The sequence below is a fragment of the Notothenia coriiceps genome, unplaced genomic scaffold, assembly GCF_000735185.1.
Source record: "Notothenia coriiceps isolate Sejong01 unplaced genomic scaffold, NC01 NC01_scaffold00027395, whole genome shotgun sequence".
Lineage (NCBI taxonomy): Eukaryota > Metazoa > Chordata > Actinopteri > Perciformes > Nototheniidae > Notothenia > Notothenia coriiceps.
In genome coordinates this window covers 184-11,369 of record NW_011360096.1, presented here as the reverse complement: position 1 = coordinate 11,369, position 11,186 = coordinate 184, and the positions used below count along the sequence as shown (strand labels likewise).

General features: G+C 39.9%; 2 protein-coding genes across 2 annotated transcripts; both read right to left on the bottom strand.

Moving 5' to 3' along the window:
• Positions 1 to 1,228: 1,228 nt before the first annotated feature.
• On the bottom strand, positions 1,229 to 9,411 carry LOC104957570 (regulator of telomere elongation helicase 1-like; the record flags this gene model as incomplete). The annotated part of the gene is made up of 11 exons (XM_010785213.1): positions 9,139 to 9,411; positions 7,955 to 8,153; positions 7,030 to 7,123; positions 6,189 to 6,270; positions 5,796 to 5,856; positions 5,067 to 5,142; positions 3,391 to 3,475; positions 3,012 to 3,077; positions 1,541 to 1,694; positions 1,399 to 1,437; positions 1,229 to 1,304 (listed from the first exon to the last, which is right to left on the bottom strand). Coding segments are annotated over exons 1-11 (1,034 nt in total), but the record flags the coding sequence as incomplete, so codon positions are not given.
• Positions 9,412 to 10,180: 769 nt separating this feature from the next.
• Positions 10,181 to 10,734, bottom strand: ndufb11 (NADH:ubiquinone oxidoreductase subunit B11). Its single transcript, XM_010785212.1, has 2 exons — positions 10,556 to 10,734; positions 10,181 to 10,386 (listed from the first exon to the last, which is right to left on the bottom strand). Exons 1-2 carry the CDS (start codon positions 10,726 to 10,728, stop codon positions 10,257 to 10,259), a joined length of 303 nt encoding a protein of 100 aa, XP_010783514.1. The 5' UTR covers positions 10,729 to 10,734; the 3' UTR covers positions 10,181 to 10,256.
• Positions 10,735 to 11,186: the final 452 nt, after the last annotated feature.

Sequence of the window (11,186 nt, the reverse complement as noted above, 5' to 3'; positions counted from 1 at the left end):
TTTAAGCAATAGCATAGGTCTCAGACATATACAAAAATATAAAAAACATGTCTATGAAGTGTTTTGCTTAAAAAACCAAACAGATCACCCACTCTAGCCATGCCTCATATCCCTCTATTTCTCTTCCTGTTCCAAAAGTGCTGATTCTGGATATACACAGGTCTCTCTTGAGAATGAGACCCTATGTCTCAATGAGATTTTCACCTGTATAAATGAAGGCTAAATAAAAAAATTAAGTTTCTTTTTTTTTTAACTAATAACTAATAAATAAATAAGAGAGGGCGGAGCCATAGCGGCTCATGAGGGACCTGGCAGATACTGTCTAAAATGCTGCGGTGATGAAACGCAAGGATTGTTAGATCAAGGATTAGATTAGATTAGATTAGATTGTTAGATATTTCTGAAACAGTATGGAGCTGAAATAATAATAAAGGCTTTCTCTCTTGCCGGTTATACCACAAGGTGAGTTCCTGCTTCTTCACACACATGCTCTGTGCAGTACAGGTTAGCTCTGAGTGTTAGCGATGCTAATGTAAACACTGACCATATTACATCCAAAACAGTCAGGCATTGTTTCTGATAGCAACTGATAGTGCTGTGGGTCCACATTTCCGATATTATGTTATATCGGACGCAAATCTGAATCAGCTCTGTTGTACCCCCCCGTTTTAAGAGATTTGGGTACGCAGGAAAAGAGAGAGGGTTGTATTTTCTGACGCTGCGTGAGTTCCCTGACATACCGGGGACACATGTTGATGTAGAAAAAGACATCAAAAAGTGCATTTAGCATGATAGATCCCCTTTAAGACTTGATTATATTTCACATCATTAATCCAGATCTGCAAAGTAACTAAAGGTATTAAATACATGAAAAAGTACACCATTTACCTCTGAACTGTGGTGAAATAGAAGTACAAAGTAGCAACAAATTATACTTAAGTATAGTATTTTAGTAAATATACTTAGTTACTTAACACCACTAGATTTTATACAAATGTAATAATAACAATGACTTTTTTTTCTAGTTAAGAGATTGAAAATATGGCATTTTTAACTTCATGTGCTATTTGACATCATAACTGATGACCTGTTAGCAGCAAGCTGCACCATCAGGACGGAGAATCTAAGCCGTAAACAGGTTTTGTTTTGGAAGACGGAGAACACAAAAGGACTGATCCACTGACAGACAGTGCTGATTCTTACTCTCTCCTTTCACACCTTCACTCACATTCCAGGTTTTGTGATGCCTACTTCATTTGGAACATCATAGGAATCGATGACGGTTTCCAGATCCAGCAGTATCTCTGTCAGAGCAGACAGAAACCGTTGGTAACAATCCCACAGCACTGACTAATAGCCAAATCTAGTGCATGAGATGATTGTGGTAACTTAACTTACGTTTAATTTTAGCAATGGTAGCTAATTCCAATTTTAAACCTGAAACAAAAAGACACCCCTCTGTAAGTACATGTACTGCAGGGCTGGATTTGTTAACATTTGAAAGTGTGCATCCTCAGTGGGTGGGACAAATGAAACGGACCAGAGTTGAGGGACTCCATGTTGAAGTCACTGACAGTGTCTCCATGGCTGGCCTCTTTCGCCTGCTCCGCCAGCAGCCGGTCCACAGCAGTGATGGCGGAGGCCACATCATATGGAGTCAGGTCAAAGGATGTGGACTCTTCACACGTCTTCTCCTGCAACACAGACACAATGTGGTGACTCTCTGCCCCAGGGACTGACCTCCAGCAGGACCACGTTGTTCATCATCCTAGATCAAGTCTGCAACCCTCAGTAAAATAAAACCAAAACATATTTTATGTTTTAAAATAAAGCATCAGATGGTTATGTTGTGTACTTCCACAGTGGTGTGCCATATACCAAAATGCACTTTTTGATGTCTTTTATAAATAAATATGTGTCCCCGGTGTGTAAGGAGACTTATAAAGGTTCAGAAAATACATCCCTCTCTCTTTTCCTCCTTACCCACATCTCACAGAAAACGGGGGTGCAAACAAGCTGATCCAGGATTTGGACGTCATTGGTCAAATGTGGCACACGTGACACGTCCCAACCTATCGTCTCCATATACAGTCGTCTAGCTGAATCCCCTCTCGCAGCTGTGTGTCTGTGTATTCAGCAGGATGTCTGCAGGAGGCACTTAGAGTAAAGTTGTTATATATAATGGCACTGTTCTAGCGGTAAACACTTAAGAAAGAACATGTCAAGCTATGTGCTGTATCAGAAACACAGCGTGTTTTGGGAGTAATATAATGTGTTTACATTAGCAAGCATGCTAACACTCAGAGCTAACGCTGTACTGGAGAGAATATGTGTAACGTAATGTCCTTGCGGTAAACCCTGCGAGAGAGAAACGTTTGAGCTCCATACTGTTTCAGAAATAATGCTTGAAGTGGTTTGGAACATAAACATGGAACATGGTATTTAATCACGGCAGCGTTTAGCTGAGATTTACCGGTAGAAAACTCTCTTAGCAGGGGAAAGCTGCGTGGCGCTAAAAGGGGCGTGTCTAGCAGCAGCTGTTCCATTTAAAGCTGCAGTCACAGAATCAGCCTTTTTGGAACAGGGCTGGAATAGAGGGGTATAAGGCATGGCTACAATGGGTTATCTGTTTGGTATTTTAAGCAAAAGACTTCAGAGACATGTTTTGTATAGGTATGGCCCTACAATAATATATATAAATATAGCATAATAGGTCCCCTTTAAATTAGAGGTGTAGACTGGCTGGGAATGTGCAGCTGTGCTTGTGAGTTTAACAGTTTCTGAAAACATTGAAGAGTCACAAGTATTTTGTAACTTTTCCAAACAAACAACTTGACACACTGATTGGTAATTATTATCAAGTAGATAAGATGTTGGAGAGGGATCGGGGTTCTAGTGTTTTAAATACAGGGCCAGACATGCCTCTTGAACAGGCGGGGGTGCTCTGACAGCAGGCTGCACACACACAGCGCATCCCTTCAGAACGACTGAATGTGGAGAAAGAGTCTCACCACATTGTGAGCTTCATCGAAGATGACCACCGCTCCGTTCAGCTCGATGTTGTGCGCTCTGCGGCTCTGTGGAACAAAGTGAGAGAACAAAACACCAGCATTTCAATGATTTCACTGAATACTATGACAAAGCAGTAAATGACAGGATGATTAAATAGATAGAAAAGAAGGTATATGGTATATTCTGCCCAACAACTGTTTTGTATGAAGCAGGTATATAAAGGGTACCCTTGCTAATGTTCAGTACTAAAGGCTCAATGTGGCTAAGGGTTCCATTATTTCAGGCCCTGCTTCAGAATTGTATAATTACATGATTGACACAAAGTCATCTCTGTCCCTCCATCTACAGCCATCTGATGTGTGTTCTGTGAGCGCTCACCTTTGGATCCAGCAGGTAGTTGTACGGCGTGAAAACAATGTCTGCCTGCTGCTTCAGGGACCGGGAGAGGTAGTAAGGGCAGACCCTGCACAAACATATTCTACGTTCAACTGAAATGTACACACTGCATGCAATACCTGGGACTTTGTCTACATTGCAGGGGACATGATAACTCAGCAGAATCAGCAATATCACTGTTAAGGCCCAGATACACCGGCCCGAAATCGGCAGTAAATGGAAGTCGGGCCGAACATGAGCGTGGGCACGCCCTATTCGGAGTGGTGTGCGCCGCACCGTCGGGTCTTTTCTGCCGACCTGACGCCTTTTCTTGCCGATTCAATCGGCGTCGGGAACACCACCGGAAGTCGGACAAAGGGATAACACTGATTGGCTGTTCAGCTAGCGAATCAGTGCATGAGAAGTGAGGGAGGTAAACAAATGATTTGCGACGCAACAGTCGGTGTCGGCGACTTCTCAGGTGACTGGCCGGTGTATCTGGGCCTTTACTCAATCGCCCTTGAAAACATTAAAAATAGTAATATTATTTAAATTAAACACTGAGTGAATTCAAATATTACCAAGCAGGGAGAAATAATTCAGTGTTTCTGATTCAGATGTTATGATGGATCCTGTCATCCTCTCTCTTACTGCTGATTCACTACATGACATTAAGGAGACATGTTCTTCATTTAACTTCTCAAATTACCTTTTATATCGAGTCCTTTTATTTTAAGCTTATTGATAACAACTAGCTAGCAAAGACTGTTACCCCAAATCTACTTTTTGAACATGTATTTAAAAGTGAATCATTTGGGCTTAATTTTATTCTGTGTTCTCTCCTCCATGGCCTCTCAAAACGTTCAACAGTGTGTGTAGAAGCAAACACTGGGCTGCAGCTGGGACCATAGATAGCATAAAACTGTGTTTACTTATTGTTGATGTCACTGCCTGGTTTCTTCAAATATGGACATGGGTTTATATGGCGCCTTTCTAGTCCACCAACAATACTTTTTTACATTCCATGCTAAAATGTCCTCAACACCAAGACGTTGATGTTAGAGCTGCCATACAAGGCAGCATCATCTATCTTATTCCCACACGATGGCTGTGCCTTCTGGAAGCAATGCACGGTTCAGTACGTTGTCCAAAGACACTGAAAGGCTGACTGGAAGAGGATTCAACTGCTGACCTTCCAATAAATTGACGACCTGCTCTATCTCTCTGCAACCACAGCCAATACAAATAAAACAACATATATGAGACTGGCTTTCACATCACATCGCCTGAACCAGTGATATAATTTGCCTCAGAAAAAAAAATTTTTAAACTGAATTTGTGAGAGAAAGTGTGCATTTGTTTCTAACAGAGGACTTTCAGCAGGACAGGGGGAGATAAAAGAACACGGAACGCATCAGAAATCAAAAAGCTGTAAGGCGTTAACAAAGCTAAACTGTTTTTACAAAGATTCTAAACTTTTTACAGAGATGAAAATAATTACAATACTTGATTTCCTAATTATTTAAGGTCTAATATATCGGATGACTAATTCATAATATTTCAAAATGATATGTTGCTGTCCTACAATCCAAGAACAACTAAAAACCATGTTGTTTGATTGGACTCCTTATAAAGCACAAGTGTATTAGCGAAACACACGAGCAGTGTGTGAGACACACCTCTGTTTGTTGCCGAATTTGACCAAGTCTTCCACGTCGAGGACTGAATTCACCAACTCTTTGTCAGTGCTCTTCTCTAAAAGGCAAAAGAAAAGAAAAGGAGGCCTTTTATAAAAGGGGATAAAAGTTGCCTTTTACAAAAAGGTGTTATGCAATTGCCATGATAAACCCATCACTGCTTGCGAACAGCTGGAAAACAGCCAGATGTAACAATGCTTAAACTATGGTCAACCTACTGGTAGCTTCCAGAAGCATCAGTCACAGACGCACTTTACCTCTACCAAATGCACCAATCCACACTGAGTGAAACAAATGTGAGACAGCGCTCACCAAGTGTTTTATGCTTCTACAGGCAGGATATCTCACTTGCTGCTGCGGCTGGGGATATAACATCAATGAATGGATAAGTTTAATACTGTTGATATCTTGACATGGAGCCAACATGAAACCTATTGTGGCTCAGTAAGTGACCGCTGTCAGTCCCTCTGGTGAAGGCACGTTAGCATGCAGCTTCCCAGAGACCGGGGCTTTAAGACGTCTACAGAAGACAAATCAGTGTGGATTGGAAGACAGAATGCTTACACGCCACTCAAACCTTGCTTTCAGTTGGGGTTCCTAGTAAGTGTAGTGCATGTAGCCTGTATTAGCAGCTTGCAGGGTTCCATTGTTGTGTCACTGATCTATACTGCATGTAAGCTTGCTCTACCAAGTATGAATATTGAACATTACCTTCCACGTTATTGTAGTAGACACATGATCTTGTGGAAACTTTGGCTCTGCACGAATGGACCTGAAAAACAAAGCAAAGCAAAAGTATAGTGAAATCTGTAGAAGTGGTTTGGTTTTGTTAAGATATTAGCAACATGGACTCAAGGACTGCTGCATCAGCTCATTAACCCAGCAGTTACTTTTTTAGGATGCTTCCTTCTGATTTGATAAGAGAAAGATATTGTCCTGTTGGTGCTTAGAATTAACACGAATGAGTTTGAAAATATCGACAAGGAGCCGGGACAAGTTGGGGTCGTGCCTGCATCCTTCAGACACTTCAGCTGACTCAGCACTAACGGTACGCCCCTGACAATCTGAATGTTATCTAACAACATGGTGTTATGGTTTTCATACCTTAAGATGGTTACTCTGCTGTTTCATGACTTCAGGGTTGATACACAGCTGCTCTCTCGATCCCAGAACACACACCTTTGGCCTGAATCAGCAGAAACACACACATAATGGTGACATTGATGAATGGAACACACGAAGCTCATCTGTGGTATACATCAGAAAAATATGTACTATGAACATTCAGCTGTATGAGCAGTGACACTTTAGGTCACTGTCACATATTTAAAATGTGTTTAAAATAATAGTAGATCATCCAAATAACTACAGTAGTGGTGTTAGGGTTCCTTTTAAACTGGCTCTCAGCGAATTCTAAAAGTATAAAGGAATATGACCCACACCTGAAACCTATACTTTTCTCATATTGTTCTTCGTAAATATATGTACAAATACATTACAGGGTATTCATTTGTTAATTAGCCCAATTTTCCCAAAATTGAAAACATTTCTAACAAATCTTATTTGATAAAAAAGCCAAATAACTTATTTAAATAACCAGCATGAAATATCCCCTTCATGTTTCCCGATTATCAGCAATATGAGGCCCTGTTTAACACTTTCTGTACCCATTGTATCTGCTGACTTATGCTATCATTCAGGAATGTTTCAAATAATGACTCTCTGTAAAAAGTCTGGGGCAACAATATTAAGGCATCATGCTCCATTCAACATTATTATATTATCTTTAATATCAAAATCCTATCCAAAACCTAATTTGCCCTCTAAACGTTGTTTCTGAAGTGAGCTGACCCCGACTAAAGAAGCATTCCACACATGTTGCATTAATCATGCATAAACAATATATTTCTAACATCTACTACTGTAGACAAATGAAATAGTTTACTTGTAGGAAGTATTCTTTAACTCCTTGATAACTTGAGCCAGCTGAGAGTGTGTCCTGGATGCGTAAATGATCTTGGGAACATCAGTGTAGTAGGCTGAGAAACAATAAAAACACAATCCATTATATTTCAGAGTCATGTCAGTTGCTGTATCTCTACATCAGTAACATGGAATGAGCTGCAGCAGGTGAGAGTATTCAGCATTCATCATATTCCCCAACCCTTTTGTATCATATAAGATTTCAATGATTATAACTAGAGCAGTGCCCGTTAGGAACATGCTAGAGTGGGCGGGTTTAAAGTGAGTCTACGCAGCGTCTAGGGAGCAGTGTACAATAACTAACATCAAGTCCCATTACATTTGAACAACAGCTGAAGAAACATGTATTTAGATTATACACCCGCTTTAAAGTGGTCTTTTATTCCTTATTACTCTTATTATTTATTTTAATAAGGTTAATAATAATTGATTTTATAGGTTTATTAACGACCTTAAATTGGCCTTTTAATCTTGATATTTCTTTTTTTTCATTATTCTTTTACTATTTGTATATTCTTTTATAGGTTTTAATATTTTATTGTATTAAATAATGATGTCTTATCTCTCCATTTATTTCACAGAGGGATCATTATTTGTTGTATTTTCATTTTCTTATCACATGTTTTACATCCTTGGGTCCCTTGAACTGTAATATTATGTTTTTATGCTGCATGTGTGCAAAAAGGTTTTAACGTTTGACCTGAAGTTAATTTCTTGTTTTGTGTCTGTTTGTGATGTGTGCCATGTTGTGAGAGCACTCTGAGCTGCACCTGCTGTATGAAAAGTGCTATACAAATGAAGCTTTCTTATTTCAGATCATTAAAGAAGAGCACAGGCAGTGGAACACTTGAACTACTTGATGTGATGGTGCCATGATCTGAACGTACTTGGTGTATCTCCGTCTGTGGCAGCCGTCCCCCAGGAGGACAGCGGGGTGTTGGCGAACATCTCCTCTCCTTTCAGCCTCTCTGTGATCTTGCGGGCAGAGATGGTGTCCTTGAAGCGCTCCCTCCAGGCCAGGGTGGCACAGAGCAGGCAAAGAGTTTTACCGGTACCTGTCGGACTCTCCAGAACCCCATTGGCCTTCTGAGAGAGAGAAACATGTGTGGTTTTATCTCTGATGTTACCTGAGTCTGAACAATGGAGATGTTTCACAAACCAGACGATTTGACTTCAGCAACATCATGTCAATCCACCAGGCAGCAATCTCAAACTTTGCATACGGCGTATGAATTATTGGATTCTTTTTAGGAGTAACACTATATTAAGGGTTAAGACAGAGATGGGAGAAGTACTTGTACTTGAGTAAAAGTAGAAGTACTCAGATCTTGTACTTGAGTAAAAGTAGAAGTACTCAGATCTTGTACTTGAGTAAAAGTAGAAGTACCAGAGTGTAGGAATACTCTGTTTCAGTAAAAGTCCTGCATTCAAGATGTCCAAGTAAAAGTAGAAAAGTATTCTCATCAAAATATAGTTAAAGTAGCGACAGTAAAAGTATTCATTGTGCAGATTGGTCCATTTCAGAATAATATATATGATATGTTTTATAATGATTGATCATGAAAGTGTTCTCAAAGCTGGTAAAGGTGCAGCTAGTTTGAATTACTTTGTATACTGCAGGGTAGCTTGTGAATTTACTCCAGGTGGAACTAAAGTCTGATTTAACACCTGGTTATATTTCACATCATTCATCCATATCTGTAAAGTAACTAAAGGTATTAAATACATGTAGTGGAGTTAAAGTACACCATTGACCTTTGAATTGTAGTTGGGTAGAAGTACAAAGTATCAACAACTGTAAACACTAAAGTAAAGTACAAATGGTACTTTAGTGCAGTACTTGAGTCAATGTTACTTTAGTTTCCACCAGTGGCTAACGATCAGCCAGTGCAGATGAACAGGCAGCAGCATTAAAGACATTCGGACACACTAACCATACGGAGGACCAGAAGAAGCTCTCTCCATATTGAGAAAGAAGGACATTTTGTTAACTGCAACATGACCAGTACATGAATGTATGGATGATTCCTGTCCAGCTGAGAAACATCTCCCATCACAGTTCTTTCATTACCTCCTGAAGACACTCTATCACTTTGCTCATGTAGTCCTTCTGACATTCATACGGAACAAATGGGAAGTTCACTGTCACTCCTTTCAGAGTGAGTGAAGTCATGGTCTACTAGCAGCAGCAGCAGAACCCGTAGTCACAAGTCTCAGTACTCCGGGTTAGCTTTCAAACACCTTTAAACTGTGTGAAAAAAGTTACAGATAATTCGACCTGCTTTAACCGCAGTGAGGAGTAGCAGGAACAACCGTTTACTTCAATGAGCTGCTGTGCTCGAGCTTGGCGCCAGATTTCCGCTTTCAGTCCAGCGCGCATGCGCACTGTAGCAATTTACCTCTGCTGCGTTCAAAGACTCACTGAAAAACCAACATTAACGATGTCACCCATGAACAATCTACAATACTGCTAACAGTTTCACCGAGGGAACTCTGTAAAGGGCATAGATGATATGAATTCGGATCTAGTCTTGGTTATAAATGCTTGGAAAACATCATTATAAGACGTGTCCAAGAATTTCGTGTCCAGGTGCAACTCTTTGTATCAATGTGCCCTGCTTTTTGTTGTGCTGGAGCAGTATAGGTTAAAGGTCGCCATTATAATAATTACAGGTTGTTTCAGTGGCTAGATATGTATAACTTAAATAATGCAATTCATTAAGCTATTGATCAGATGAATTTTAAAGAGAACGTAATCAAAATGTGTTTCCATTCAAATATTACTTGGAAATATAACGTATCCAAAGTACCGGTACATTTGTGAAACATTGTGATGATGATGGTTACCTCAATACGGTACGGTCTGGAGGTATTTTGTATCATTTTCAAACTAGTCAATGTTGAACAATCAATTCAATAATTTGTTAGTTATATTAAAGGCTGGATTTCAAACCTCAGACCTATTTTTAGTTCTGACCACAAACGGCTTGTAGCACCGAGACAATGGCAAGCACTTACGTTCCAATCATTGAAGATTAACCTCTCATTCATTTTTTCAAAACATTTAAATGCTGTTTAAGAAGTAATTTTCACACATGATGATAACACAGTTCAACAGTTACATACAGAATCATTTATTCTCTCAGTGAAATACATTAATCATGAAATACAGGAGGAGGATGTTTGATCCTACTGCTCTCCAGAGCTGGGGAGAACAATCTTTTCTGGGTCGAAGTAGTACTCGCTTAACAGAGGAACACCCTCCTGCTCTCTCTGCAAGACCACACGCTCCGCCTCCCTCCTGGCCCACTCCCGCATGCTACACACACAAACACAAGAGAATACAACTTTAATAATTCTATACATTCATAACAATAATCCCCAGCTTGACTGCTGGGTGGTGGCTTTGGACTGAAGGCCACCAAAACATCTTAACAGCATGAGTAATTAAGAAACAATGAGTGAGCTTTTATCATGTGTAACATTACCCATGGTCTGGTAAATAGTGGATGAATGCTCCTCCAATAACAAGAGCCACTGAGATGCCGAAGAAGAAGCCCACTCTCATGTTCCACTCATCCACCACGGGGTCCCGGGAGAAGCCATGGTAGTCTGGATTCTGACAATTACATAAGAGAGGCATCACACACAGTACAGACATTCAGAATACATCATTCAACACTGCCTGTAAATATAAATAACACTTTTTAAAATATACCCTTGTGCAATTCACGCTTAATTTGATCCTCAATGTATTTACAATAGGGTGTTGTTTTTTGACTGAGTGTGTATTATTATGAATAAAGTGTGCATACTTAATATTTAGGTCAATTCTCCTCACTTTATCTGCTCTATACTTGTGCTGTTGTAGGAATGCAAATGTCCCCATTGTGGGATAATAGAGGAATTCTGATTTCATAAGTATCACCCCCTTTACTCTGATGGACCTAAACATCTGCCACTTTTTTATATTTGACTTATCATCTCAACCAATATGATACGAGTTATGAAAGTGTGGTTTAAGCAAGAAGATCCAGCAGGTTTGTCAATATCCTCACAAAAACTGAGTCACATAGGAGTATTCCAAACCAGTACCATTTAGAGAAGGAGACAAGAACA

Excerpts from the sequence above, each read along its gene's own strand:
- ndufb11 (XM_010785212.1), bottom strand. The coding sequence starts at position 10,728 with ATGTCTGTACTGTGTGTGATGCCTCTCTTATGTAATTGTCAGAATCCA. Across the intron at positions 10,387-10,555 it reads CACTATTTACCAGACCATGG|CATGCGGGAGTGGGCCAGGA; the intron begins GTAATGTTACAC and ends TTGTGTGTGTAG.